This window comes from Manacus candei, unplaced genomic scaffold (assembly GCF_025592945.1).
Source record: "Manacus candei isolate 608988 ecotype Guabito, Panama unplaced genomic scaffold, ASM2559294v1 h1tg000005l, whole genome shotgun sequence".
Lineage (NCBI taxonomy): Eukaryota > Metazoa > Chordata > Aves > Passeriformes > Pipridae > Manacus > Manacus candei.
The window spans coordinates 5,725,648-5,751,258 of NW_026138053.1; the positions used below are offsets into that span (position 1 = coordinate 5,725,648).

General features: G+C 42.5%; 1 protein-coding gene across 2 annotated transcripts; it reads left to right on the forward strand.

The window, feature by feature from the left end:
• On the forward strand, nucleotides 1–24,996 carry PODN (podocan). 2 transcript variants are annotated; one of them, XM_051801240.1, is made up of 11 exons: nucleotides 1–1,996; nucleotides 4,364–4,608; nucleotides 6,142–6,235; nucleotides 7,735–7,799; nucleotides 11,904–12,013; nucleotides 13,965–14,121; nucleotides 15,554–15,669; nucleotides 17,482–18,139; nucleotides 20,496–20,644; nucleotides 22,290–22,491; nucleotides 23,579–24,996. In XM_051801240.1, the coding sequence occupies exons 1-10, from the start codon at nucleotides 1,960–1,962 to the stop codon at nucleotides 22,456–22,458; spliced, it is 1,800 nt and encodes a 599-aa protein (XP_051657200.1). In that variant the 5' UTR covers nucleotides 1–1,959; the 3' UTR covers nucleotides 22,459–22,491; nucleotides 23,579–24,996. The 2 variants fall into 2 exon arrangements, with proteins under 2 accessions (XP_051657200.1, XP_051657210.1); XM_051801250.1 differs by having other exon boundaries at nucleotides 12–1,031.
• Nucleotides 24,997–25,611: the final 615 nt, after the last annotated feature.

Here is a 25,611-nt window from a genome sequence, read left to right on the forward strand (position 1 = left end):
ATTCCCTGTGCTGGGGGTCTTGCAGTGGGAATCCTTTGCTCTGGAAGCTCCAGAAAGCTGCAGTGAATGAACAGAGGCAGTGGCTGCTGAGCCCATGTACCATGGCAGGGCATAGCCTTTGGCTCAGGGGTGGGTCAGAATGCCTTTAGATAAATTGGACTCCAGCTGGATGATGGAAATGCAGCACTGGGCCTGGAGACGGGAGATTGTGAGTCTGGGATACATTGATGTAGGAGGATAAGACGTGGAAGAAGTGAAAGCTTTGAAAAAATGCCCATATAGGTAATTTGTAGCACAGTGTTAAGTGTGTGTTACCTTTGCATGTGAGATAATACCTGCTGTCTAGTCCTGGCTCTGTGCTGATGGATAATCCTGGGCTGGCTCTGACACTTGGGTGCCTCTGTTCCCCCACCAAAGGAAGCACAATGCCCCTCTTCACAATGTCCTGTACTACCTCTATATGCTACTTGACAGCTAATTACTACACTTAAACAACAAAAATCCAGATAAAAATGCCCTTCTGGGGAAGGCTAATGCTGCTTTCTTCCTCTCCCTTGTGGGCTGCTCTGGCATCAGTAGTGAGCAAGATGATCCCCTTCCTCCTCCTCCTCCTTTCTCTCTGCAGACTGGGATGAGGTGGGGTGGGCCCCCAACATAAGCAGAGTTTTTCTCCTCTCTGCAAAAACTATTTACATTTTGTTGTATGGACTCAGAGTACTGTAATACAGAAAGGGTAGCAGGAAAAGGTGTCCTGCATCTCTGAATCACTAAGGAAAAGCAGTCAGCTTTGGTTTGTTTTTATTTTTGTTTTAGTAAAAACACACTTCCCACTCTTAACTTTTGAAACTTCCACGTGGCACAGAGGGGGATCGGTTCCAGTTGATATAAGCCTGGATGAAGAGAGGGAGGAAATAACTTAATTGCTTTAGTTCAGCTGGAGTGGAGAGGAAAGAATCAGTGTCCCTTTTTTGGGAATTCAGCAAGAAGATTGTGTTGTTGGTGAGGACAGATCCCCTGCAGGTTCTGTGGAGGTACTGTATGGATTCTGGGGGCATTCACAAAACAGGTGGCTATATATTTAAAATAGGAACTCTGCTGTCAGGGACAAAAAGCTGTGTTGCTTTCTTGGAAGTATTGCTGCACTTGGAGCATACTGTGTTATCAACAGGGTGTTTCTGTGCTTTCACCAAGAGGGGGGAAAATAAGGAATGGGACACTTCTGGGCTGAATAGGGGGTGTGTGTGATGGAAGGTTCTGATGTTAGTGCTGTAATGTGGGGCTTAGAAGATAAGAAAGAGATTGGGTAGATGGGATGTTACAACAAATTTGGGGACTTTGCCTCTTAAACATCTGTAGTTTCAGCCCGTTGATCCCTGGTCCCTGAAGATCAGTTGATAGGTTGAAAACCAGGGAGAGTTAAAGGGGAGGGAGATGAAATGCAGGAAAAACTGCTGATCTGTCACTCGTAGCTAATTTGAACCAGACCCCCAGAGAATGGGAGGACATTCCCACCTGGGATTCAGATTTTGGGTTGAATGCAGCTAAAATCAAAGATCTAGTCCCAGTGCAGCTCCAGTCTCCCGCAAGGAAATGCAGAAGCACAACCGTCTCTGTTCTCCTCTGCCAATTCCAGCACGCTGGCTTTTGGCATCCTCACGGAGCCTGCAAATTGTGTTGACAAAAAGTAATGGGAGATTGTTTATTTCCCAAGTCTTTATATTCAGTCAATAGCTGCTTCCTCTTTCCTACTCACATTTTCCCATATGGTGACTTTGGAAAATTCCTCTCCGATTTCGTTGGGAAGTGCAGGAGGCTCTCGTTGGTAGAGGGTTGCCTGTTGCTCTCTAATTCTGCTGCTCACATCTGGAAAGGATCTGGCTTGGAAAGGGGAGACTTGCTGTGAGCTCAGTGCATGTCACTGACATGGCATGAGTGAGGGAGCCTGTGGGGGCAACAGAAATGTTCTTCTCCATTCAGCTCAGTTCTGACAGCAAAGGTGAGTTTTTCAGCACTTTATTTGTTTCAAAAGCTGGATTGTCAGAACCTGCAGCAGCAGCAGCAGTCTGCCTTTCAGCTGCAGCTTTTAGCAAGGATATTCAATGTAACAAACTCAGTTAACCTGTTGATTTTGAAGGAGAATCCTCCCGTTTTGTGGATGTTTTTCCTATCTCTGTGTGTGTGTGTCCTGTGAGAATGTGTGTGGATGATAACAGATAACAGAGATGAGATACTTTGAAAGAGATTCTGTTGTTTATTGAGGTAACTGTGGTCACTGAGAAGCATTCAGTAACTCCTAAAACTTCAGTTTACCTCTGGAGACCGTGTTTTTTGTAGCACCCTGTCTCTGGTGCTGTGGGGCACCAAAGGGCAGGTGCCAGTTCTGTCTGGACTCAGAAAGATGCAGTGCAGAAGCCCCTGAGCTGGTTTCAGGGTCCCTTCAGTCTCTGGGTGGCAGGACCTGATCCAAAGCCCACCTACAGCCAGGGAAGAGGACTGTTTCTAGTGGGGTTTGAGCTACTCCTTTAGAAAAGTTTCTTAGTAAGGCTTTGGATCAGGCCCATGGGAATGAGTTGAAATGGACTGAGTTACCTCAGACTTTCTTTGAACTAAAAATCACAATCATGTCTGGTTTTACTGCCTGCACTCCAGATGTACACAGATGTTCCTGTATCCAAAGTGTCTCCCTGTGCTAGAGCAGCATTCACTCCAAAGGCATTGTAGCAGACAACAGTGTGCATTTTGCTGACAAGGGGGTGAGATTGCCTCTGAAATTTTATTGTGCAATAGATAGAATATTTCATGTTAATTTTTTAACATCCTTTCAGCTGCATATGTGGAAAAGTCAGCATGTTGCAAATCTGTAGAGCTCAGTACCAACCACAATGTAACTGTGTTTGTATTGCTACAGCAGGGCTAGTTGGGACCTGCATATAAAAGATTTTTTTCTTTAGTTTCTTTAGTAAGTATCTGTAAGGGTAAGCTGATATATAGGGAAAATACTTTGTTAGAGACCTGAGATACTTTCTGAGATTATTTTCTCTAAGATTTCTGAAATATTTTCTGAGATTAGGTCACCAAATACTAAAGATTTTACTAATCCACTGTTGGCATACTCATATGGCCAGTTTTGATCTCACTGTTAATATTTAGCTGCCATACAAGGAATGTTTTATAAAAGAGATTAATTTCATTATATTCAGCTATTCAGCTATATGGAAGCTGTGAAATAGTGGAGCAGGGGGAAGAGGGATCGATGCTAAATGCTTAAAATCACCCAGCATGTTTGTAGCAAAGACCAGGACCAAAGCAAAACCATCCATGTCTTGGGATGCCCTGCCCTGTAGTCCCACCTGCTCCCATTTCTTCAAGTATAAGTCAGTGTTTAAAGAAATTATTTACAATGTTCGTGACTGTGACTGAGAGCAGGATCTGTCCAATGCTCCCCAAGCACCCAGAGTCTGTGAGAGCCCCTGGTGCAAAGCAGCAAAGCCCAGTGGGTGTAAATGGAGATGTGCAGTTCTGACAGCCGCCAGTGTGGCTCTGGGAGGTTCTTGTTTCTGATGCAAAGAAGGCATGTGGGCTGGCAGAGGTGAACAGAGTACTTATTTCATGTCATGAATCCACTGTGCCTTTTCACCTTAAAAGATCAGCCTAAGTAAGTCTCATCACTGTTGAATGCTTCTGATTAGAATAGCCAAGAGGATAAAAGACAGGCCATAACCAGCCCTGACTGAAAACCTTTATGTATGAAATCTGAGAAGGGCAACAAATGGGACCGAGGGGGCTGGGTTAGGGCCAGCTGGCTGCTCCAGTCCATATCCAACTTCTGTTTGGATTATTTTAACCTGCTGCCAGAAAGATAAAAGCTGAACGTGAGCCAGGTCTCTTAGTTCAGATCAGCACTGTCCAAAATCCATAGGAAGCCCGTTTTGTTTTCAGTAGCCATGAGGTTTTGTTGTTGCTCCACGCACGTGTAGCAGCCCCTCCGAGAGTCACTCTTGTCCAGCCTCTGTGTTGTTTAAATAACGAGAAGAGTTTCTCCCTAAGCAAAACTGCGAGGAGCAGTGCGACCGACAGCCACACTGAACTAACATTTTATGAATCTCCGGGGATCACCTGGCGTTTCTCAATATGAAAAAAGCAATAACTAACCGGAGGAATTTGGGCCGGTGTGGGGGATGCTGTGCCCGGGGCCCGCATCCCGGTGCCCAAACCGCACTCAGAGGGCGTGAAGGCGCCCCGGGAGAGCGGGGCCGGCGCCGGGCTCTGGTCCGGGCCGTGCCCCGGGGCTGACCCGCCGTGCCGGGGCTGACCCGCTGTCCCGGCCCGTGCCCCGGGGCTGACCCGCTGTCCCGGCCCGCAGGGGCGATGCCGGCCGGCGGCCGGGCGCTGCTGGCGCTGCTGGGGCTCCCGGCGCTGCTGGCGCTGGGCTGCGCCGCCCACACCGACACCGAGCCCGAGCCCGAGGGCGGCCCGGCCCCGCGGCCCGGCCCCGCCTGCCCCCGCGACTGCGGCTGCACCCAGGAGGGCGTCGTGGACTGCGGCGGCATCGACCTCAAGGAGTTCCCGCTGCTGCTGCCCGAGCTCACCAACCACCTGTCCCTGCAGGTAAGGGCGCGCCGTGCCCGCATCCCGCCCTCATCCCGCTCCTCCCTGCTCCCCTCAGCCCCGACCCGGCTGCCTGCAGGGAGCAGCAGGTGCAGCGGGCCTTAAGCTCGACGGATGTGCCTGGTTATCGGCACTAATTCTCTCCCCGCAGATCCAGGGAGGGCAAAAAATATGAAATTTTTCTCTTTAGTCTCTCACAGCTTCATGAGAAGAATTTTTGTCTGAACTAACAGTTACTGTTTCTGGTGAAGGCCTTTCATTTTGAGGTGTCTTTGAGAAGGATGGGCTAAGTTTCTGGGCAGCACTGCCTGTTAGTCCAGATGCTGAAGACACAGTGAACCTGTGCAGACACAGGGCCAGCCCATGTTCCCTCGTGTCCCATCTCTCCCTCAGCACACAAACTCAGCAAGAAGCAGGGGTGACACAGCCAGTGCCATCCCTCAACCCCAGTGGCACTGCCTGTGGCAGGGACACTGATGTCATGCCTGCAGCAAATGGTTCCACTCCAGAGATCTCATGTCTTGTTAGGATAAGGACACGTAAGGTTGTGAGATTCCAGCTTAAGGTAGAAGAAGCAGGATGTCCTGGACTGTCAGCAGGTTTCCATGCTCTGCTGTTAGTTAATTGATCCCTATGACCAGCATTTGGGCAGGTGTCCTTTCCATGGCAGTGCTCTGACACCTGCAGGCGTGGCAGGGCCAGAGCATGGCAACCTTGTGGCCGTGCCTCCTCTGAGCAGTGGCAGCAGTTCCAGGATTTCCAATGCCTTGCTTTTGGTTTATTGCTCCTATCTGCCAGTTCTGTGCAATGGATGAAATGCAGATTTTGTTCAGAGCTTTCCAGTTAGAAAAACTGTAATGTAAGCTGGCACTTTCCTCAGCAGATCTGTCCCAGGCGAGTTCTAGCCATGGCTCCTGCCTCTGCTGCCAAAAGAAAAGCAGCTTTTTGGAGCAGCAGCTGTCACTTTCTGTGCACTGGCCTGGCTTCCAGCACAGCAGGACCTTAACTGGTCCCTTAGATGCTAAAATAGAATCACTCATTAATGGTTAAAATGTTAGTCAGCACATTAATGAAAATCTGATGTCAGTCACCCCTGACAGTGGTACTAGTGAAAGTGAGCCCAGTTTGATGCTCCCTTTCTGTGACAAGTGGCTTTTAAAACAATCCAGGAATAACAGAAGTGATAAACTTGGAAATCCACCATGCCAACCTTGTAGCAGCTGCTCTGCTGCAGCCACAAGGTTTGGCTTTGGCAGATGGATTATGGGCCTTGCCAGGCATAATCTCACTCTGTGTGCTGCCAGTGCATAAGACAGGTATTCCTGGGGATGAGCAGAAGTTCAGGTCTTCCAATGCTGCTAGGTTTGGATGTCTTGTTTTTGATATTTGAGTTTGGCTCATTACAGAGAGAAGTCTTGACAGTGATTTGGCATGGTGGGGTCACTTCCAGATTTTATTGGAGTTCACAGTCTGGGTTTACTGGGATCCTTCTTGGATTACTTTGCTGATGATTAATACTCTCCATTTTCTTAGAATAACCAAATAGAAGAAATCTTTCCAGAAGAACTTGCTCGTCTTTACAGACTGGAAACTCTCAATCTGCAAAACAACAGGCTGACTTCAAAAGGTGAGCTGGCAGAGCCATGGGGTGGACAGAGCCTGTGCCTCCAGAACACCAATGACACCTGATAAAGAAAGCCACAGAGTGATGGATTGACTTGGTTGGAGTGGTTCTCTGCAAGCCTCACTCCTTTGACCATCACACACATCATGGAGACACTTTATCATCTGAAACACAAGACTCAGTGTACAAGAATGCAGCCCTGCTGAACCAGGAGGAGACCTGGCAGCAGCTCCGTGTGCTGTGGCGTGAGATCTCCTCATCCAGGAAACTCCCTCTGGTCCCACAGGCTCTTCCATGCAATGCACTGGGGAACCAGAAACCTCCACATGCTCAATGATTTCCTCCTGACTGACCTTGTTCAGTTCAGTCTAGGCAGTCAGTTCGTGTAGTTCAGTCCAGTTCTGTCCTTATTGAATTTGGTATAAATACAAATATACATTGCAAATAAGGACATTTCTACGCTTCCAAAACCATTTTGATTTTAGTAGGCAGGTTTTCCTTGCTCGGTCACATGCTTATGAGGGAAACTCGATAAGGAGTTAATAAGGAAAGCAAAAGAAACTCAGGAACTGGAGTAAATAGTAAGAAAGCATGATATGGGATACAAAAGCTGTAATTGTTGTGCATCACATTAACTTGTGATCCAAATGCTCTTGCTTTCCTTATTGCAATGACAGAGGACAGCCTTTATTGAGAATGTGGGAATATTATCCCTGGGCCCCAAGGCACAGCACTCCTACACAGCATGGGGAAGGCTGTGCCTAATAGGTTCAGCCTTTGACATTATTACCTTTGGGCCTTCTTGTTCCTTTCACAAGCTGCAGTGCAGCCCTGAGTTTCCAACATGTTTTGACATGGGAAACGGCTTCACCTTTGACTCCTGGTTATCTCAGTGCCAGGTGAAAGTGTTACTTGCAGTGTTTCCATTGTGACAGCAATTGTGGTTGTGTCATCAGCTGGATGTGGAGTGACTCAGCTGAAAATGAATAATTACTGGGGGAGGATAAGCTCTGAGCTGGTTACTGTGTCGATGGATATCTCTGCTGTGGGGAGCAGGACAAGGGAAGGGTTGTGGCATGCAGATACTGGTGTGATTTTGGCAATGTAGTCCTACATCAGATCCATTCATTGAGCAACCTCAGATTATACCCTTGCAAGAAAAAAGATTTGCAGAATCATAAGCAAATTACAAAAGAAACTGCTCAGACAGTGTGGTTGCTGCAAGGGGGGTCTGCCCAGCTCTGCCCCTGACTCCTGCCAGGGGGTTGGCCACAAGCCTTGTATGTTCAACGTTCCTAATAGTCTTCCATTACTCTTAACAGCCAGTATTGTTTTGTGGCATTTTGAATTAAAAAAAATAACAACAATAGGTGTGACCCAGATTGTTTCAATAGTTCAATCTCATATGAACAATACCTGAGAGAGAAAGCTGCCCCCTGGTTTTTTCTCTCAGAGAGGCAGTAAGGTGCCAGTGTCGCTGATTAGTTATTCCTTTTTTTAAGGGTTGCCAGAAGAAGCATTTGAACATCTGGAGAACCTGAATTACCTGTACCTGGCAAACAATAAGGTAAGTGGCTCTGAAGCCTTTCAGAGTTCTTTTCTAAATTGGTTCTGGAAGTTAAATGACCAATTTGTCAATTCTTTTAAAATGTACATACTAAATAAGCAAAATGTGCTAAAGTAATATTCTAATGCAAGGTCATCTAAGGTCAAGACAATCAGTATGTGAAAAATTTAGAGGCTACACATGCAGGTGTATTTTGAACACTTATTTCTTTGTGCAACTGGTGAAAGGTTTCCCTTGTATAGGGAGGTACAGAGAGCCCCTGCATGCATAAGTTACCACTATCTTCAGTAGGCTTTGGATCAGCTGCATGGAGATTTGTTTTCTGCCTGTATGCAAATAAACTGTGAAGGAATGGTGTGAAACCCTGCCTGTCCCATCAGATGAGGCTGGTTGAAAAATTTGTGAACACACAGGTCTTAGTACCTGTGTTTGAGGCATCAAGATCTGTCAAAGGCTATCCAGTTTTCCCTGACTCCCATTCTTATTAGGTTTGATATGGGGAGGATACCCACACACAGTGAAATGTGCTAGTCAATAATTTATTCTTTTAGCTGCAGTGATAGGAGCTGCATTTCTTTTTCTAATGGAGAGGATCCTGAGTGCTTTCCTATTACTGACCCAAGTTGGATGTCTTGACAGAAGCCCATCTTTCCTGCCAAGGCTAGGAAATGAAATAGCTTCTCACATACCCTTACATCTGGGTGGTTACCATTATAGCTTTCTTTATCCCCAGTGATTGTCCACAAATATTTGTTACAGAAGAAACTGGGCTACCACAGAAAAATATACGTTAAAACATCAGACAGAGCTTCTTTGTCTACAAAAATCCTGCCCTTCCATCTCACCCTCCCTCTCTCTACATATATATTTATGCCTGTATATATATATTATTATCCTCTTAAAATCTGGGACCATTTGATGTTTTTATTAAATACATGTGGCCCCATTTAGGTTTCGGTCAGGCCAAAACACATCCAGAATCACTCCATACAGAAATATATGGAGTGATTGAGAATAGAACCCATTCCTTAGTACAGTAACATTGTGTTCTTTTCTCTCTTTCAAGCACCATTTCCATGTAACAATCTTGGCAGTTAATAACCCCATAAAAGGGAACAAGCCAGGCTGTGAGTAATATTCCAGAACCTTGCACTCCGATTTTCCCTGTGCGACAAAACAAAGTGTTTGGTTTTTCTGGCTCTATGGCAGAGAAAAAAAAGAGTCCCAAAAGAAATTGCCAACATCAGCGAATGTCAGAAGCAGTTATAGTGAGAAGTTGTGGACCCACAAGAATAACACATTTCTATATAAATCCCAAGCCAGGACAAACCAGATTGGCTTCAAACTGCAGGAAACACTGTGGATCAAGTTACTGCGGTGTCTGGAGGAGAGCAGGGATTTGCTGGTAGTTTGCTCCTTGTTTTATGGATTATGTTAATGCATGTTTATCTTCCATTATGATCCCATCAGATGTAGCTAAATCAACTTTCATTAAACTGGCATAGATGGTCAGAGAAAAGAAATGTAATAGACTGAAAACCTTCTGTGGGTTATGAGTGCCAAGTACTTCAAGGAAAGAAGGGATACTGTAGTTTCCTTTCTAATTTTTCACCCCATTCTCATATTTTGTATCTCTCATATAGTATGCACAGTAAAGAAATTATTTCACCAAACTGTAGACCAGGTCCTGAGCTGTCATGATTTACTGTAAGTTGGTGACAGAAGGTTTTGCATTTCCTCGTATCCCCAAAGTGATACGGGATTCACCTGGATCCAGTACTTCTGTTTATATCAAAGCTTGATCTAAGCAAGAAAACCTGTTTCAAAGCTTTTGTATTAACCTTCTGAATTTATTAGTTAACAGTGGATAAAACACTCTCTGCCATATGGAAAGGAAGGTCCAGCAGTAAAGCTGCAAGGAAATTGCAGCTGGAGAAAGTCAGGTTGTTAGGCAATAAACTGGACAAAGCTATTCAGTCAACCTCATTGTTGCTAATACTTATAACAATCCAGCATTAATCCTTCAAGCAGTCAACCAGTGGAATCAGTCTCATGACCAAGTGCTGAAATGCCAAAGCAAAGTCCTGAGCAAGTGAAAAATCTGGATGAAACTTCTCTTTCTCTTTCCTCTTTCTTGTGGTTCTGATGTCTCTCATTCCACATGTCTGAGCCATGCCCTTTGTTCTGTATAAAAGTTATGACCTAACTGACCATGTTTCTGGAGAAAAGCTTTAATGTGCCACCCTGTATGAAAATGATTAAGTCTTGTTTCCTGTGTCTGAATTCTCAATATTATTATGTCACAGTAGAGACTTATTTGAGGCACTGTCAGACCTTCCTAGTCAGAGATGAGTGCCTTTATCCAGTTCTCTGGTACCACATCTCCCACATCAGGAGACAAGAGATTGCCATAAAGCCAAGAGCAGTACTGTGGCAACTGCAGTAATATGCAGAATGCCTAATTCCACTGCTTACATACATCTGGGAATACTGACAGGAGTGTGATTTGTGGGAAAGGTCTTTTCTGTGTTTGTGACCATTAAACAATTAAGACAGGCTAAGGATGGAGATTTCAGGACAGCTGAAAATGAAGAACAGTAAATAACATACTTTCATCTTTTTTAAAGAAAGGACTGTTTTATGAGTCCAGCAAATTGGAAGTTCATGGCTGTAGTTCATCAGTGCACACTTGACACACTAGATGGGTGTAGACACCCTTTAGATAAATACATAGTTTAAGGCTTGGGTTAGGCAGTTCTCCAATGAAGTGTCTATCCTCTCACACAGTGTTCATATTTTAAATGTTTTTGGTTTTACACTATCATTCATAACCAATTGAAGTTTTATGGTAATAAAAATTTGAAAAATATGTTTTCTCCTCATATAAATCTTGCTGTGCTTTGCTGGCTGAAAGGACCAGGCTCTGTTTCACACAACAGAGCTGTGAGGACGAAGCTTTACAGATCCCATGAACCTCAAGCTAGAAGGCAGATTTCATCATCCCAGTTTCCTGTCCTGATCTCAAAGCTTTAGATGGCAATGAATTCAGTATCTCACCAGAAAAGTTCTCTCCTTAGCCCTCCAGAGTGTACATAAAATACTGGGTGGTCTAAGCAATGAACACCTGTAACCACAGGGACTGCACCTGCCCACTGCAACTCAGTGCCTTCTGCTTCTGTGCTCAAGGACTCTCTGTTACACCACTGTATTACTAATTTGTCTCCCAAGGGCTTAATATTCATGCAAAAATCTATGGGTTCATGCTTCCCAGAAAACTTTCCTCCAGCCTGGATTGTAACCTGTATTCCTGGTTTCCTGGTGAATAACTTTGCTTTTAACAGCCACTAAGTGAACCTGGCTGTTGCTCTGTAAAACTGAGCTTATTTTGATCAGTGCTCTTCACTCCACCAGTTTGTTCAGGTGCACGTGTTTCTAGTGTTATTTTTCAAAATCCCTGATAAAAACAGCAAGAGACCAAGAGTAAACATATTCAATCCTATACCTGTTGTCAACTATTAAGTTTTGGAGACAGAACTTTTCTGTATTTTTCTGATACATCACTTGTTTATTGAACAGAGTATCACTATACAGTAGGTTTTTGCTTTGAAGTCCCTTTTGATAACCCAGCATTCCTGTTCTTTGGAAACCTGGATCCTAAATTGCAGAGATCCCTGTAAATGGATGCAATGGCACAGATACACGAAATGACAGTCACCCTCCATGATATCCTTTCAGAAGAGAGTAAGCAGTAGGTCACTGTGAGGTGGGCTGGAGTTTCTTGGCACAGCAAACTGGGGAATTAGGAACAATAATAAGCAAAGTGTTTGCTCTCTGAATAACAATCTCTTGATTTCTTCCACCAAAAAGAGACAGGACTCTTCCAACCAAAACAAACATTCTCATATCTTAGAGCAAAAGTCTGTCTCCTTCCTGGAGAGATTACTGAGTGGGGACAATTTGTTTTCGTTCATGCAATCCACATTCAGTTTAATTTATTTTTGCCCATTTAGAGAAGATAAATTTGCAAATGATTTACTGCTTGTCTAGTACTTGGTTAAAACTTGTTGCATTTAATTTGAATTCCCCTGTATATTTCTTTTCCAGCTAACAGTGGCTCCGAAATTCCTACCAAATGCCTTGATCAGTGCAGATTTTGCAGCCAATTATCTCACTAAGATATATGGGCTCACATTTGGACAGAAACCAAAATTGAGGTAAGGGACAGGGAAGTAAAACAACAGTGTTCTGCCACTGCTTGGATAAAACTGGTGGGTGATAAGAAACTATCTGGCTAAACCATGTTATTGCTCACTTGTGTTTTTTGGAGAGAAGTTGACTGTTTATTATTCTCAGCATGAAAGATCAAATAATCTCTCAAACAAACACATTCCAAGGGCTTTTACTGGCTGCCAGACACTTTTGCATATATAAAATTAAATTGTCCCCTTTTCATTTGTGTGTCAGTTAAGAATTGAAAAGAACAGCTTCAGTTTCTCAAAATGGAGATTAATGTTTAGAAATCTCTGGTTTTATTAGACCCCATTCATTTTTTAGAATAAAATGGGGTGGAGAGTGCAGTACTCAGTGCAGGTGAGTATAACTCAATTCCAGGAAAGCTTAGCCCTTGGCACCTTCAGAAGTGGCTCATTCCCTCATTCCTGGTGTCAAAGTCTCTGCTGGTTTCAGGTTGGGATTTGCTCAGCTGGATCCAGTGCAGCACATTGGCCCACCCCAAACTCAGATGCACACAGACCACCTCCTGGGAGACAGGGGCTTTTCCAAAGGGGTTCTGAGTAATCTGTATGGACACTGCAGCATCCAAATCCTGCAAAGACCTTCCAAACTCTGTTGGGAGCAATTTATGCAGCCAAGTTTGGAAGCAGTTAATAGCAGCTGACCCAGCTGAGCCCCTGCAGTCCAATCTTGTGATGAACTGAAGAACTCTCCATTCCCACTGAACTCTTTGGGAGTTACTCTGCACTTACTGGGCCTTTTGTCTCCTGGGCTTTTGGAACCTGAAAAGGCTGAGTCACTCACAGATTTCTGGCAATATCTCATGATGAAAGAAACTACATTTATACATGTTTTATTCCTTAATCTGAGGTGCAGAAGCTGCTGTGTTTTGATTTCATATTGAAATTACTGACTCTTCTGAAGTGATTTTCACACTCTCCTATACCAACACTAATTTTAATCAGAATAGGAACTCACTGATTTCAAAGATTGCTGATATAAAATCCTAACACGGTTGCTTCAGTTGTTTTATTTGCCCCCAGCAGAGTTCATGGTCTCAGAGTGACGATTTGGAAAGCAAGGTTTTCAGAAAGGCAAATATTTGTGAGCTAAAAGTACAGCTGACCATGCAGGGTAAACAATATTTCCAGTGTGGCTCTGAACTCCCTGGAGTGTGTGATCACACAATTGTATTTCCATACTGAGCCTTTCCTTCCTTCCAACAGGATGTTGCCAAGTTTTCTGCAACTGGTGGAGAATCCAAGAACAAGTTGAAAAAGCCCACTTTGTGCTCTTTTGCAGTTTTAACCTGTCTCTACAAATTTAGCTGCCTGCTGCATCTTGGGGTAAACACAGGAAAGGGAGAGGGAATCAAAGTCAGTAAAAAGAAGTCAAATGAATTCATTTAGTTGAGCCAGTGAAAAGCAGGAATAACCTCATAGGGGTCCGTTGTTTTGTACAGAATTGAAAGCTGTATAAGAAACAATGAATCAATTTTTGAAAACCCGATTGGGAAAACTCTTCTGTGAATATTAAAGATTTAAAGTAAGAAGAGCAAAGGGAAATAAGAAACCCTGTTTCTCTCAATCCCAAAGGCTTATTAAAAACCAGAATTCTTCCAGACTAAATCTGCTGTCTTTCTGTCAGTATCTTTTGCCTTTCTGAGTTCTAGGAGTAGGAGGGAAACTGAAAATTGTATTCATGTGCAGGTTTGGGTTTTGAATAGACCTAGATTTCAGAGAGTGTTTGGACCAACCATTTGGTGTTGCATCTATCCTTGCTAAATTAAAGGGCACATTTTAAAAACAAATCCAATTAACTCAAGGAAAGAAGAAAAGATTGAAATTCAGTTTTAAACAGCTTTCTTGCAGAAAAAAAACAACTCCAGATCACACTATCTGTTGAACTTCATCTTTTATCTCCTTCCAATAGATCTGTGTATCTTCATAACAACAAACTTTCAGATGCTGGGTTACCTGATAACATGTTCAATGGCTCTGCTAATGTGGAGATACTCATCATGTCCAGCAATTTCTTGAAGTATGTGCCAAAGAATCTCCCTCCAGCACTGTACAAATTACACTTACAGGTAATGACAACAAAGTTTTGTGTTCCTTTAGGGTTGTGACAAAGTGCTGTGTTGTGTGGGATTCAGCCCACACAGCCAAGCCATTCCAGTGTACTTGGAAACATCTCCAGGCCCATTTTCAGTCTCCTCTGCTGTATCCTCAACAGTTGCTGTCTCCCATGTCCTTGCTTTGTTGTCCATGAGTAACAGTGTGTTTTTGCAAAACACCAGGATGCTCACAGGGGACAGAAATGCTTTTCTGTGTTTTCAGGGTAATGTATTGTAAATGCCTGTGTGGTTGCATTGCTGGTCTCTTCCCTGCATATAATGATATTAATACATAGTAGAGCAAGAAGGTGGGTCATTCTCCATGGCCATCCAGAGACTGGCCTCCCTGTTAAGTTTGCCACCAGTGCTGTTTTTCCTGAAGCTGCTTACCCCCCATGTCCTGGCATTGCTCACTAACTCCTTTCACACAGACACTGTTTCCCATCAGTGACTCCTGTTTGCTACTGACCTGGCAATTCCAACAACACAGTTTGGATCAGCGATTCTCTACTGCTACAACTTCTCCAGCAACAGTGCAATAGCAGAAGTTGTGGTATTAACTACTCTCCAGCATTTTTAATTCCATGTCATCTGATTTTGATAAAAAGGCTTCATCCTGTCTGTGCTGGAGATCCCAGCCCTGTAACAGTGGCAGAGCTGCAGCAGTGGGGAGCCCTGGATCCGCCTGCTCCGAGTGCTGACAGCTCCTTGGACATGGTTAGGCTGGAGTCTGTTATCAGCCCCTGCACTTAGGCAGTTCTCTGCTGCCTCCCAACTCTCTTTTCCCTTGAAGGTTTCACCACTAATTCCTGTTAAAGTCTTCTAGAGAATAGGCTTCTCCAGCTTGAAGAGCAGTAAAGGCAACCAGTCTGATCCTTTAAATCACTGGAATTTCTAAGTGGCATTTAGTTTTATATTTCATTTGTTTCTGCCTGCTGGCTACTCCAAAGCCACACTAAGGCCATGGGAGTAATTAAACACAGGAACTGTACCTCTGGGTATGACATTAATGCTGGAAGGATGGCTGATTCCCAGCTTCCAGCCTAATTCTTCTTTATGGTGAAATCTGTCTTACAAGACTTAGAAATTCTGAGCAAACTCCAGAGGTGGTTGCCTAAATTACAGTATACATTGCACATAGGTGGAAGACTATGAATGCAAAATAAAACTGTCTGGGAGGCACAGGGCAAATTCTGCCTTCTTAGCCCAAAGGTTCCATGGGGAATCAATAAAAATAGTTTGTATTATTGCAGCCTAGTATTTGTATTTATTTCTTCAGTGGGATTATAACGCCCCCTGAAATATCTTATGTCTAGCCCTTTTGAAGGTTAATTGCCTGTGTTAGCTGAACAGAACCTGAATGTCCTGAGTTGATTCATGCCAAGTAATGTGCTTTGTGCTCTAGAGCAACAAGCTGGAGAAGATTCCCAAAGGAGCCTTCAGTGAACTCACAGGTCTGCGGGAGCTGTACTTACAGAACAACTACTTGTCTAATGAAGGAATGGACAACGAAACTTTCTGGTGAGACTGAGCTGTGCAGTTTGTACCTCTGTGTCTGTGCCTCCTGTGGTACAGTTGTACATCTACTGAACAAAGCACATCATAAAAATCAAATTTATTAAAAGCTGTATGACGTGCATTTCACTGCTAAATCTTAGATGCTGCCATCAAAAGCAGAGGTCTGAGTGAGTGGTTGCAGAATAGTTTTATATAAAAGACACAACACTGAAATCAGTGACTGCTACAGTGCCAGTCACACCAGGTACTAAGTGCCCTCTGGGTAAAGTCACCTAGAACAACGTTGGCAGCCAGCCTCTGTTCTTCCAAACCAGTCAAAACTGAGGTTGCTTTGGACTTTCCAGTTTCTAGGGCAGTTCACTGGAAGTTAAGGCCAGACCTTCATCTTTGCTAAAGCCACTTCTGAGTTTCTGTGAAGGTGACTTGAAAGCAGCCAGAGACACAGAGCTGTGAATTCACCTGGCCCAGCTGCACCCCAGTGCAGGGGGCTGGAGCAGGCAGGGGTGCAGTGGTGCTGCTCAATAGCCAGATGGCTGCAAAAGCTTTGCTACAAACTGGTGTAACAGAAATAGCCTTTGGATGTCCTAAATTTAGCCTGGGACTTAGCACTCGAAAAGTTAACAGTTATTACTCTGCTTGTTTTACCTGAAAATCCAGACCACATAATTGGTCCTGCCCATAATTTAGTTCTGTACACTTTCCTGATGTCCAGACATGAAAATGTATCAAACTGTGCTTTCCCTTTCAATTTCCCATTCCCAGAAACCTCCCTTAGTAGTTCACTATATCTGTTTTGAGTCCACCTCCAGGTCATGTTGGACATAAAATCTCTGTTAAGAAGTTCCCAAGCTGGAGAAACCTTACAAATTGCAGCAATGAAGTTCTTTACCCAAAGAGTCTATTTGTTCATTCAGAGAATGCTTGGATAGCTGTGAATAGCAGTGTAGTAAGCAGTAAGTGATTTCTGTAATGCATTAGTTCTCACATTTCCTGAACACTTCCTAGTCCCCTGCAGTGGGTTATGTGGTGCCACGCAGATTGAATCTTTGAACTGAGACAGTGACTTGAAATACAGGGAATCCAGGATTCCTCAGTCCTGGCATATAACACCATTGATCCACATCCAGTTGGTATAAGTGGTTGAACTGAGGATTTAATTTAGCTTCAACTGAGACCATGGAATCCAGATTCAGTAGCTTACACAAAGCAGCTCTAGTCCTAACTCACTTCCATAATGCTGGAGGGTCAGGAGAAGTTCACTACCTTAGCCCAGGACACTGAGTTAGCATTTCTGCTTTTCATAAGAGGAACATTTCATCATCTAAAAAGCAGACCTGCTTTTCAGTTTCAGTATAGCCTTTCAGAGAGACAGAAATTACTCCTGCTCAGGCTTTGTTTCTGTGAAACCAAGACCTAAATTCTGTGCTCTGATGGCACTCCTGTGGTACCTTCCTCATGGTCTTTCTTCACTGAACTTGCTCATGTGTTGCTATCTGTGGTGTCAAATGAGAGAACAGTGACTGCAGAACTCAGCCCAGTGGCAGTTTGGATGTCTGTGGACTGTGGCAGGTCCTCTGGCTGGCGTGGCTGGGGAGCAATGGCAGTGCCTAGTCTGAATCCCTAATGGCAGTACAGGAGCTCCCTGTTTTGCTGTGCACATCAGTCACACCATGAGACAAAAAGGGCAGTCAGTAGTGGGAGCTGTCCTGGGTAAAAAGACTCTAAAGCAAAGACTGTAAAATCCTAGGGGAAGTTGGTTATCATTTCACCTTGCCAAATCTAAATGGAGAATGTTTTCTTTCCTTCTTTCCCAAGGAAATTGTCCAGTCTTGAATACCTGGATTTGTCCAGCAATAACCTCTCACAAATCCCAAGTGGTTTACCTCGAAACATTGTCCTCCTCCACCTGGAGAAGAATGCAATTAAGGTGATTGACAGAGATGTGTTAACCCAAATTAAGAACCTGGAGTACCTTCTGCTCCACAATAACAAATTAAAAGCCCGAGGGATTCACCCATTAGCCTTCCAGGGCTTAAAAAAGCTGCACACTGTCCACCTGTACAACAACATGTTGGAAAGGATTCCCAGTGGGCTGCCCCGGCGTGTGAAAACACTTATGATCCTTCATAACCAGATCTCTGAGATCAACAGGAATGACTTTGCTACCACTTACTTCCTTGAGGAGCTGAACCTGAGCTACAACAAGCTCAAAAGTCCCCAGATCCATCGGGAGGCCTTCCGTAAGCTGAGGCAACTAAAGTCCTTGGATCTTTCTGGAAACAATCTCCACACAGTCCCCTTTGGCTTTCCAAAGAACTTGCAGGTCCTGAAGCTGAAGGAAAACGAGATAAGCATCATCCCAAAAGGGACTTTGTCTGGCATGACAAAACTGCGGGAACTGTATTTGAGCAACAATAAACTGAAAGTAAATTCAATTTATTCAAGAGCTTGGAGAGAACTCAGCAGTCTCCAGGTAGAAACACCACCTTTTTAATTGTTGTAGTGATGCTGATGTCCTTGTCTGTCTGCCTAAGCCAAACTGCATAACACCAGTACTAGATGTGCTTGGTCCTCATGTTCTGGGCTTGCACTGTAAGAGCTACACACTCTGTTTCTAGATAGAAATGATGTGCTGTTGTGCCAGAGGTGGGTACCTCCCACTGCTGGCCAGGGCATTGGCCCACCATGTACTGCTAATTCTAGGAAATGTAAAGATAGCTTTGTTTCTGAACCCTAGCAGTGTCCTATATTTTCAGATAAACATTAGTGAATGTTGTCATTAAGACTGAAATTAGGCCTTTCAAATAGCTTGTCTCCCAAAAGATTTAAAATCAGCTCTGAATAGAGACAGCAGGAGGAAGGAATGCATAAACAAAAACACTCTTAATTCTCAAAGCCCCCACATCAGCTTATGGTCAGACAGGCCAAGCTGTAGGATTTAGCAGCTCAGCTGGCTAAGGCACCTGGATAGCAGCTAGGAGGTCTGGATTCAATCAGCAGTCTTCTCATTTGCTTAATTGTTGGAGAAAGTTAAACACAAACCATAAGGCAGGCTGGAACAATCAGATTTGTGCTGTGCAAGATGACCTTTCACAATTGTTACACTGGCTGAAGGATTTGTCTGCATTTCCTTTTAGGCAACAGCCCCTTTCCTGCAGTGAAAGGTATTACCTCTGCAACCACTGCGGGTTCATATGGTCACTGTGCAGGCAAAGGGTGCACATCTCAGAGCAGATCAGGGATAAGGGACATGGAGCATATGTCACACTGGCCCCAGTGTGTGTTCAGACAATCCAAACATTAATCTGTGTGAACATTTCCCTTTCTGTTGTTTCTGGAACTAAACAATACCTTGTTTTTCAGTTAATATGAATCAGCAATGCAGCAACAGTATCTGCAGAGCTGTTGGTTTGCATCAGCTGCAGATTAGATCCATGGTTTAATAATACACTTTGCCTTTGTTTGATGCCTCACTTATGTATGTGTGTGTGTGTGTGTGTGCATGCAAATACACCTAACATGAAAAGTAGTCTGGAGGGAAGATGCTGTTGAGAATTACAGCTGCTTGGATTGTTTTTCTGCAGTACCTTAATAAAAATGTAGGTTATTTTATTTTCAAACAAAATTGGGTCATGAGACCTGTTAGGCAGCTTGACTTGGCTGGAATAAACTTTCCTTCTTGTAGGGCCCATTCCAGCTACTTCGTGGCACTTTTATTCTACTGTCACTCCCTTGTCACTCCTCAGTGTCAAGCCAAAGTAACATGTTGGAGAATCAAACACTGGCCCTGCAGTTGGACCTACCCCACAGCAAACCCCATTCACATCAAACAAGGTTCAGATAATAGCACACACTTAAAATTCTGTGGGGCTCATGGTGAATTTTTGGCTGGTGCTTTTCTTTGGGACAGTGTTCCTGTTGGTTAGTTGTTTCCATTATAGTTATAGTTGAATATTTTTTAGCATTAAGGGCTTAACTGTGCAGGTGGTTTCTGAGTTGGTGCACTGGAGTGCATTTGACTGATAACCAGCACATAAGATCCTGATCGTGCAGGTACTTAGTAAAGGCTTTAGTCCTCACTGTTTCCATGGAAATCACTGGAGACTTTCTGCAACTGCAAAGCAAGACTTTTACATAATGCACTTGGCAGTGCTGGGCTAACAGTTGGACTCAATGATCTTAAAGCTTTTTTCCAACCTAAAGGATTCTATGATTCCATGATAATTGTTTGCCAGACTGGCATTATGTGGGGAATAAAAACACTGGAATCATGTTGTTTGCAGAAGTGTAGCTTTGAATAGTGTGTAACTAGTGTGTGTCAGCTTGGTGCTATGGAAATGCTGCAATACAGGATAACAAAACACTGCTATTGATCCATTCTCTTGCATAAAATTAAACAGAGGAGTGATAACGAACTTTAGTCCTGATGTCTCCCTCCATGTTAGAATATTTCCAGATGTTTTTATGTGTAGCTGTACCTAGTCCCTAACCTTAGCCAGGGAAGTGTTTGCAGTAGCAGCTTCCAAGGAATTCTCAGGCATATCTCAAACCCAGCCTGTTTTTAATTTACTTAAAGCCTGGGGACAGAGATAAAGAAATGTTGGAGCTCCAAAACAAACCAGCATGATGTCTGATGTGAAATCAGGATGCTAAATAGCAGTGTAAGAGAGTAGAATTGTCTTGGCCACACTTACCTAGATGCAAATTAGAGGCAGAATAAATTAGTTTATGCTATAATAAATATCAATTCAAACTTAAATATCTTCTGGATTGTTTCTAATATTTAAATTCAGCTATTTATTTGACCCCTGGTTGTCTCTTCCTTGCAGTCACTAGACATGGCTGGCAACCAGCTGACATCCATCCCACTGGGCCTGCCGGAATCTCTGGAATATCTGTATCTCCAGAACAACAAGATCACAACGGTTTCAGAGCATGCTTTTGAATCCACACCCAAAATAAAGGGGATTTACCTCAGGTAAGGTCAAGTTTCCACTTAAGCACACAAGATTAGTTTTCTTCTTTGTCCACTTTATAATTGCTGACGTTTTAGGAAGTGTTTAAAATGCTAACTTTCTAAATGAGCAACTTTGTTTTATAGTAATATGTGAGGAAACTATGTTCATCTGCTCAGGAAAGACATGGATACACATAATAAGCTCTTTCTGTTCAGAGAGCTTGTCTTTTCTGTGCTTATTAGAATAGATTGGCGTGTTAGTAATTCTGGGAAATTAATGTTTAATATTGTGTCATATTCCAATATTCAACTGTGAGCCAGAAGTTTACAGTCCACTTATAGGAGTGCAGCTTTGCCTGTGCCTGTTGGCCCTGGATTTTGACAAAATCCCCCTCCGGTGAGGGTGTGTGACTAATGTTGAAGTTGTGCACATTCCCTTGATAGTTTTGTCAGAAACAAGTGGCCAGTTACAACTGTGACAGTTACGTAACTAAGATTAGAAGCTTTGCTGTTTTTTTTTCTCACTCTGTCAGTTGGATGAGGAGTTTTTTTTATAGGTGACAGATACTGACCTTTTTTACATGTAATGTAAACTCACAGTAATGTAACTGGTTTAAGCAGAGATTTATACCACAAGAAGTGAAGCAAGAATCTGTCCCAGTAATATATTCAGTTTTAAACTGATGGCATATTATTGAAAATATTTATTAGAAGTAACTTATGAATTCCTATAGAATATTTGATTAAGCTGATCCAGTAGATGTGTTCAAAAAGCTCAGTCTGCACAAGACTAAATATGGTCTTATTTTGTCTGTATGCAACTAAACTGCCCTGTAGTTCTGAAAAACTCTGGAGCATACCTTTTTGGATGAATGATTCCATACCAGGCAAATAAAATTACAAAGTCTGGTGTAAATTAGAGCAGTCTGTCTATTCAGCTGCTCACATTTATGAGATTTTAGTGAATGCTTGGATGCGAACCAGAAACCACATACCACATTCTATATTTCTATATAAAGAAGAAAGGAATTTGCAAAACAGTTTTGCTAACATATTTAGGAGGCAACTCCACCCAAGCTAAGTTGTATTTTTTAATGGGAGACTATTAATCACTGGGAAACAATAACATACATATGGAATATTAGACAGAATATGATTTTAAGCGTGTTCACAAGTCACAGACCAAGCAGTAAATGTGAGAGGTTCTTAAACTGCGATTAGTTTATTTGTATTCCTGGAAACACAAATAACAGCTGAAAAATTACTGCATGTTGCTTTTTTTTCTAAGGAATACTTGGTACCAATATTTTGAGTTTTGTGGGTGAAGAATTAAGGTATCAAGGGGTGACACAGAATCTCATGAAAAATCAAGCTACACTTTGAAATGTGGGCTATGGAGCAGATGACTTTCCTCTTTGGGAAGGAAGAAGCAGAATAGCAAGAGAAAGAATTTGTGGGGGAGGAATATATAATGATTTTGTTTCCTTCCCCCATCCAGAGGAGCCAGCACTTCTAGAGCACTGTTGTGGGTCAGTGTAAAGACAGAGTAACCTGGATCAGTGGAAAGTTAGAGGAACTCTGCAGAATGGCTTCCTCCAAGTCTCCTCATTTCTGTGTTGGATATAAAAAATGGGTTTAACAGAAGGGCATTTTTTTTTGTTTACAGGTTTAATAAGATTGCAGTTGGAGCACTGAAAGAAAGTACCTTCCAAAACCTAAAGCACTTACAGGTACTGGATATTGAAGGGAACCTTGAATTCAGCAACAGTTCAAAGAATAAGGATGATTCAGAAGAGGAAATGGAAGATGAGGAAGAGGAAGAAGAACTGAGATAAAATGTGAACTCACACAATCACACCATGTGAGAGGTAACAACTGTAGTTCAAGGATCCAATTCTCAGACTTTTGTGCAAATAATTCCAATTTACACATATGATTAAAGCATAACAAGGGTGATTGAGCCCTGGACTCAAAGACTTCCACTAAAACATGACTGTGAATTGCAAATCAAGAAGGTTTGAAAATACATTTTTTTGTAAAATGAAACAGTCAGTATATATCTGTGTTTTAGCAGAGGCAGTGGACTGTTCATAGTGGCTTCTGCTTATAGCCACAGCAGGCACAATAGTTAAATATGAACATCCTTGTTTACTAATTTGGATAACAAAAAAATGAAAAGGTATTTCATGATAACTTTTAAGCAGGTAGCTCAAAAGGAAAACAAAGAACAAACTAGAAAGCTTACTGATGCAGAAGATCATGTGAGCTGAAAAAGGATTTAAAAAAATATGCAAATTAAAGTAAGATTAGACCCACTGTCTGTTAAACACGGCATTAAGATTACAACCTGTCTCAAGCAGTACTTAAATCACTGACCACTTGGAGTGGGAAAATAATGCTATACTTGGTATATTTCCTATGGAAAGAATAGTCTTTCAAGTTGAATCTCTTATATTCAACTGCAGAAGAAAAGATGAAGGGAGAATAACGTTTGAAGAATATGCATTTTTTCATAAGAATAACGATCTGCCTAATATATCTCTTAAGCATCTTATATTCAAAGACAATGAGATTGGGGACTACTCTTTACTTCTGGAGATTTAAACTTTAAGAGTGGAAAAAGAGAATTAGCTTTCTCCCTAATCAACATTTTGTCACGGAGAGCGACACAAGGAATTGCTAGGAATAGTGCTAATACGCTTAAAAGATGATGGGGCTTGGAAAGGGCAGAAGCTACTTGGAAAGTCAAACACCAGACCTCGAGGCTGGGCTGTATGAAAACTTTGTGAGGGAAGAAATAATTTATATCTGCAGACTTAGAGTACATATAACTTCAAAATCAGTGTATCTCTGGTTTAGTTTAGGACACGTGTGACATGTTAGCAGGTACTAAGTTTATCTTACTCTGAATTCTGTATTGCATTATGTAATTTATTTTATTTTTCTGTTTTGCAGGAAAACATATGGAAACTTACATATATGTCTATGTGCATATATCTATATAGATATACAGAGAACACTTAGCAGAACGTGCAATGAATTACGCAGAAACTGTCGTGGCACTGAGCCAGGCTCATGGAAGACAGTGTGTTACAGTGCCTTATTCAGGGAAAGACCCTGAATGCCTTTCCAAAGCTTCCAAATCATCTTATACAAGACCCAGGATCATAAGGGATTGCTTGGGAACTCACAAAAGCTGGCTTTTGTTTCTTCTGTTTCTCTTCCTTCACTGTTTCCATCTGTAATACGGGGCTGTTTTCAACACATGCCTTCAAATGCCATTTTTGTCGCTGCATTTTAAGTGAACCATGTATAAGCTTCTTTTCCTCCACCCCAAAGAAGCTGTTGCTGATCAGGCAAGATGAATATTTTCAGTAGTTTCATGTGTGGAGCAGTGTATGAGGCATTTTGGTCATCAAGCAACACTAATAATTCTGGGTGCAACTACTCCTCTTATAAAAATGTGTATATTTGGATGAGAAAAACAAAATAAGGCTGGATCCCAAAATATTTTATCTCTACTGCCAAAGCCTGCAGTATATTCCAGTTTTAGAAAGGTTTTAAGATAAAACTATTGCTCTTGTGAATATATATATATATATATAAAATCTGTATGTCTGCCTTCCAGAGCTTTGCTAAAGTCTCTGTTTGCTCTTGTATGCCCGTGTGGCAGTTGTGTGAATGTCTCTAAAGGTATGGAGTGACACTGTGAAGTGTAATATATGTGGTTGAATTTTTTACATAGTGTATCTTATTCTCATTGAGAGTCAGGAGTGAGACTAGTGATGTAAAAGAGATAAGTGAGCGTGGGCTGTCTTGGGAGAAAACTGTTAAGTGTCAAGAGAAATTTGTTTAGTTCAAGTCTTGAGACAGTGCCTGGTGTTGTACTCAAAGCCTCACCTATTTTATGATGTCAAGTACTTTCAGCTCCTGTTGGAGTCATGGAAAATAAGGAAACCAAGGAAAAGAAGACCCACGGAGGTACAAGTTTTTTAGTTGATTATAATGTCCTTCATCTGAGGCAGTTAATCTGCATGAGGAAATGGTCTTTTCTTTTGAGGATTTCTGATTGAACACATGTTGTTTTGTACACTGCATTCCAGGATTTACTTGGAAACACAGTTGGCTTAATTTTTTACCAGCTGTTTTCCTGCTGGAGATCTAGTTCCACACTCTCCCTTTGGTTCCCATAGCACATGACAGTAATTTCAAGCTGTTTCCTACCTTAGACAATTCAACACAATCATCAATCATAGAAGGAAAGATTTCTTCCTGAAAAAAATAAGAACTTGGCCCTAAAAACTGCAAACCCCCATATTTTTGAACAGCAGCTATACAGCTGAGCAATAAAATGACCTTCTTGACTGCTGGGATAGATTTCTACATAAAATGTTTACAGAAGTAGCTCAAGTCAACTAGCTATCTCCAGCAAACACCAGTGGAAGTTTTGTTAGTCTTTGGTGAAACAGAGCAATTGATTAAACTCCTGAACAAGCTGAGAATATGCAGATTTATACAGTTTTATGGAGAACTGTTCTATTATCTTTAAACTTCTGTCCCTTACACTGTGCTCCTGTGAAGAGTCAGGTGCCTCAGACTTCCTTTGAATCCCTTGAGAGTCTGATGCACTGAATGCAGGGTGAAGGTGCATTTTAGCACCTGTAGGTCAGGCCCAAAATGTCAGAATGATACATACACTGTTAAGCTTCTTTAGCAAGCAGCAGCCTTTGCCAAAGGAGACCCACCTACAGCTGAAGGAATGTATCATGTAGACCAGGCAGAGTTAGGAAACCCTTATCCAAGTTTATTTAAAAAAAATGCATGCTGTCCTTTAAATAGGACAATGTTTTCCAGCAGAAAAAAAAAAAAAAGACACCCTTCTTTCCCGGTAAAAGCCTAAAACCCCACGAGAGGAATGTATTTTGATTGCTGTGTAAGAGATTGATGAGGGAGAACCACAGGCCTGATTCCTCACTTACCTGATATCA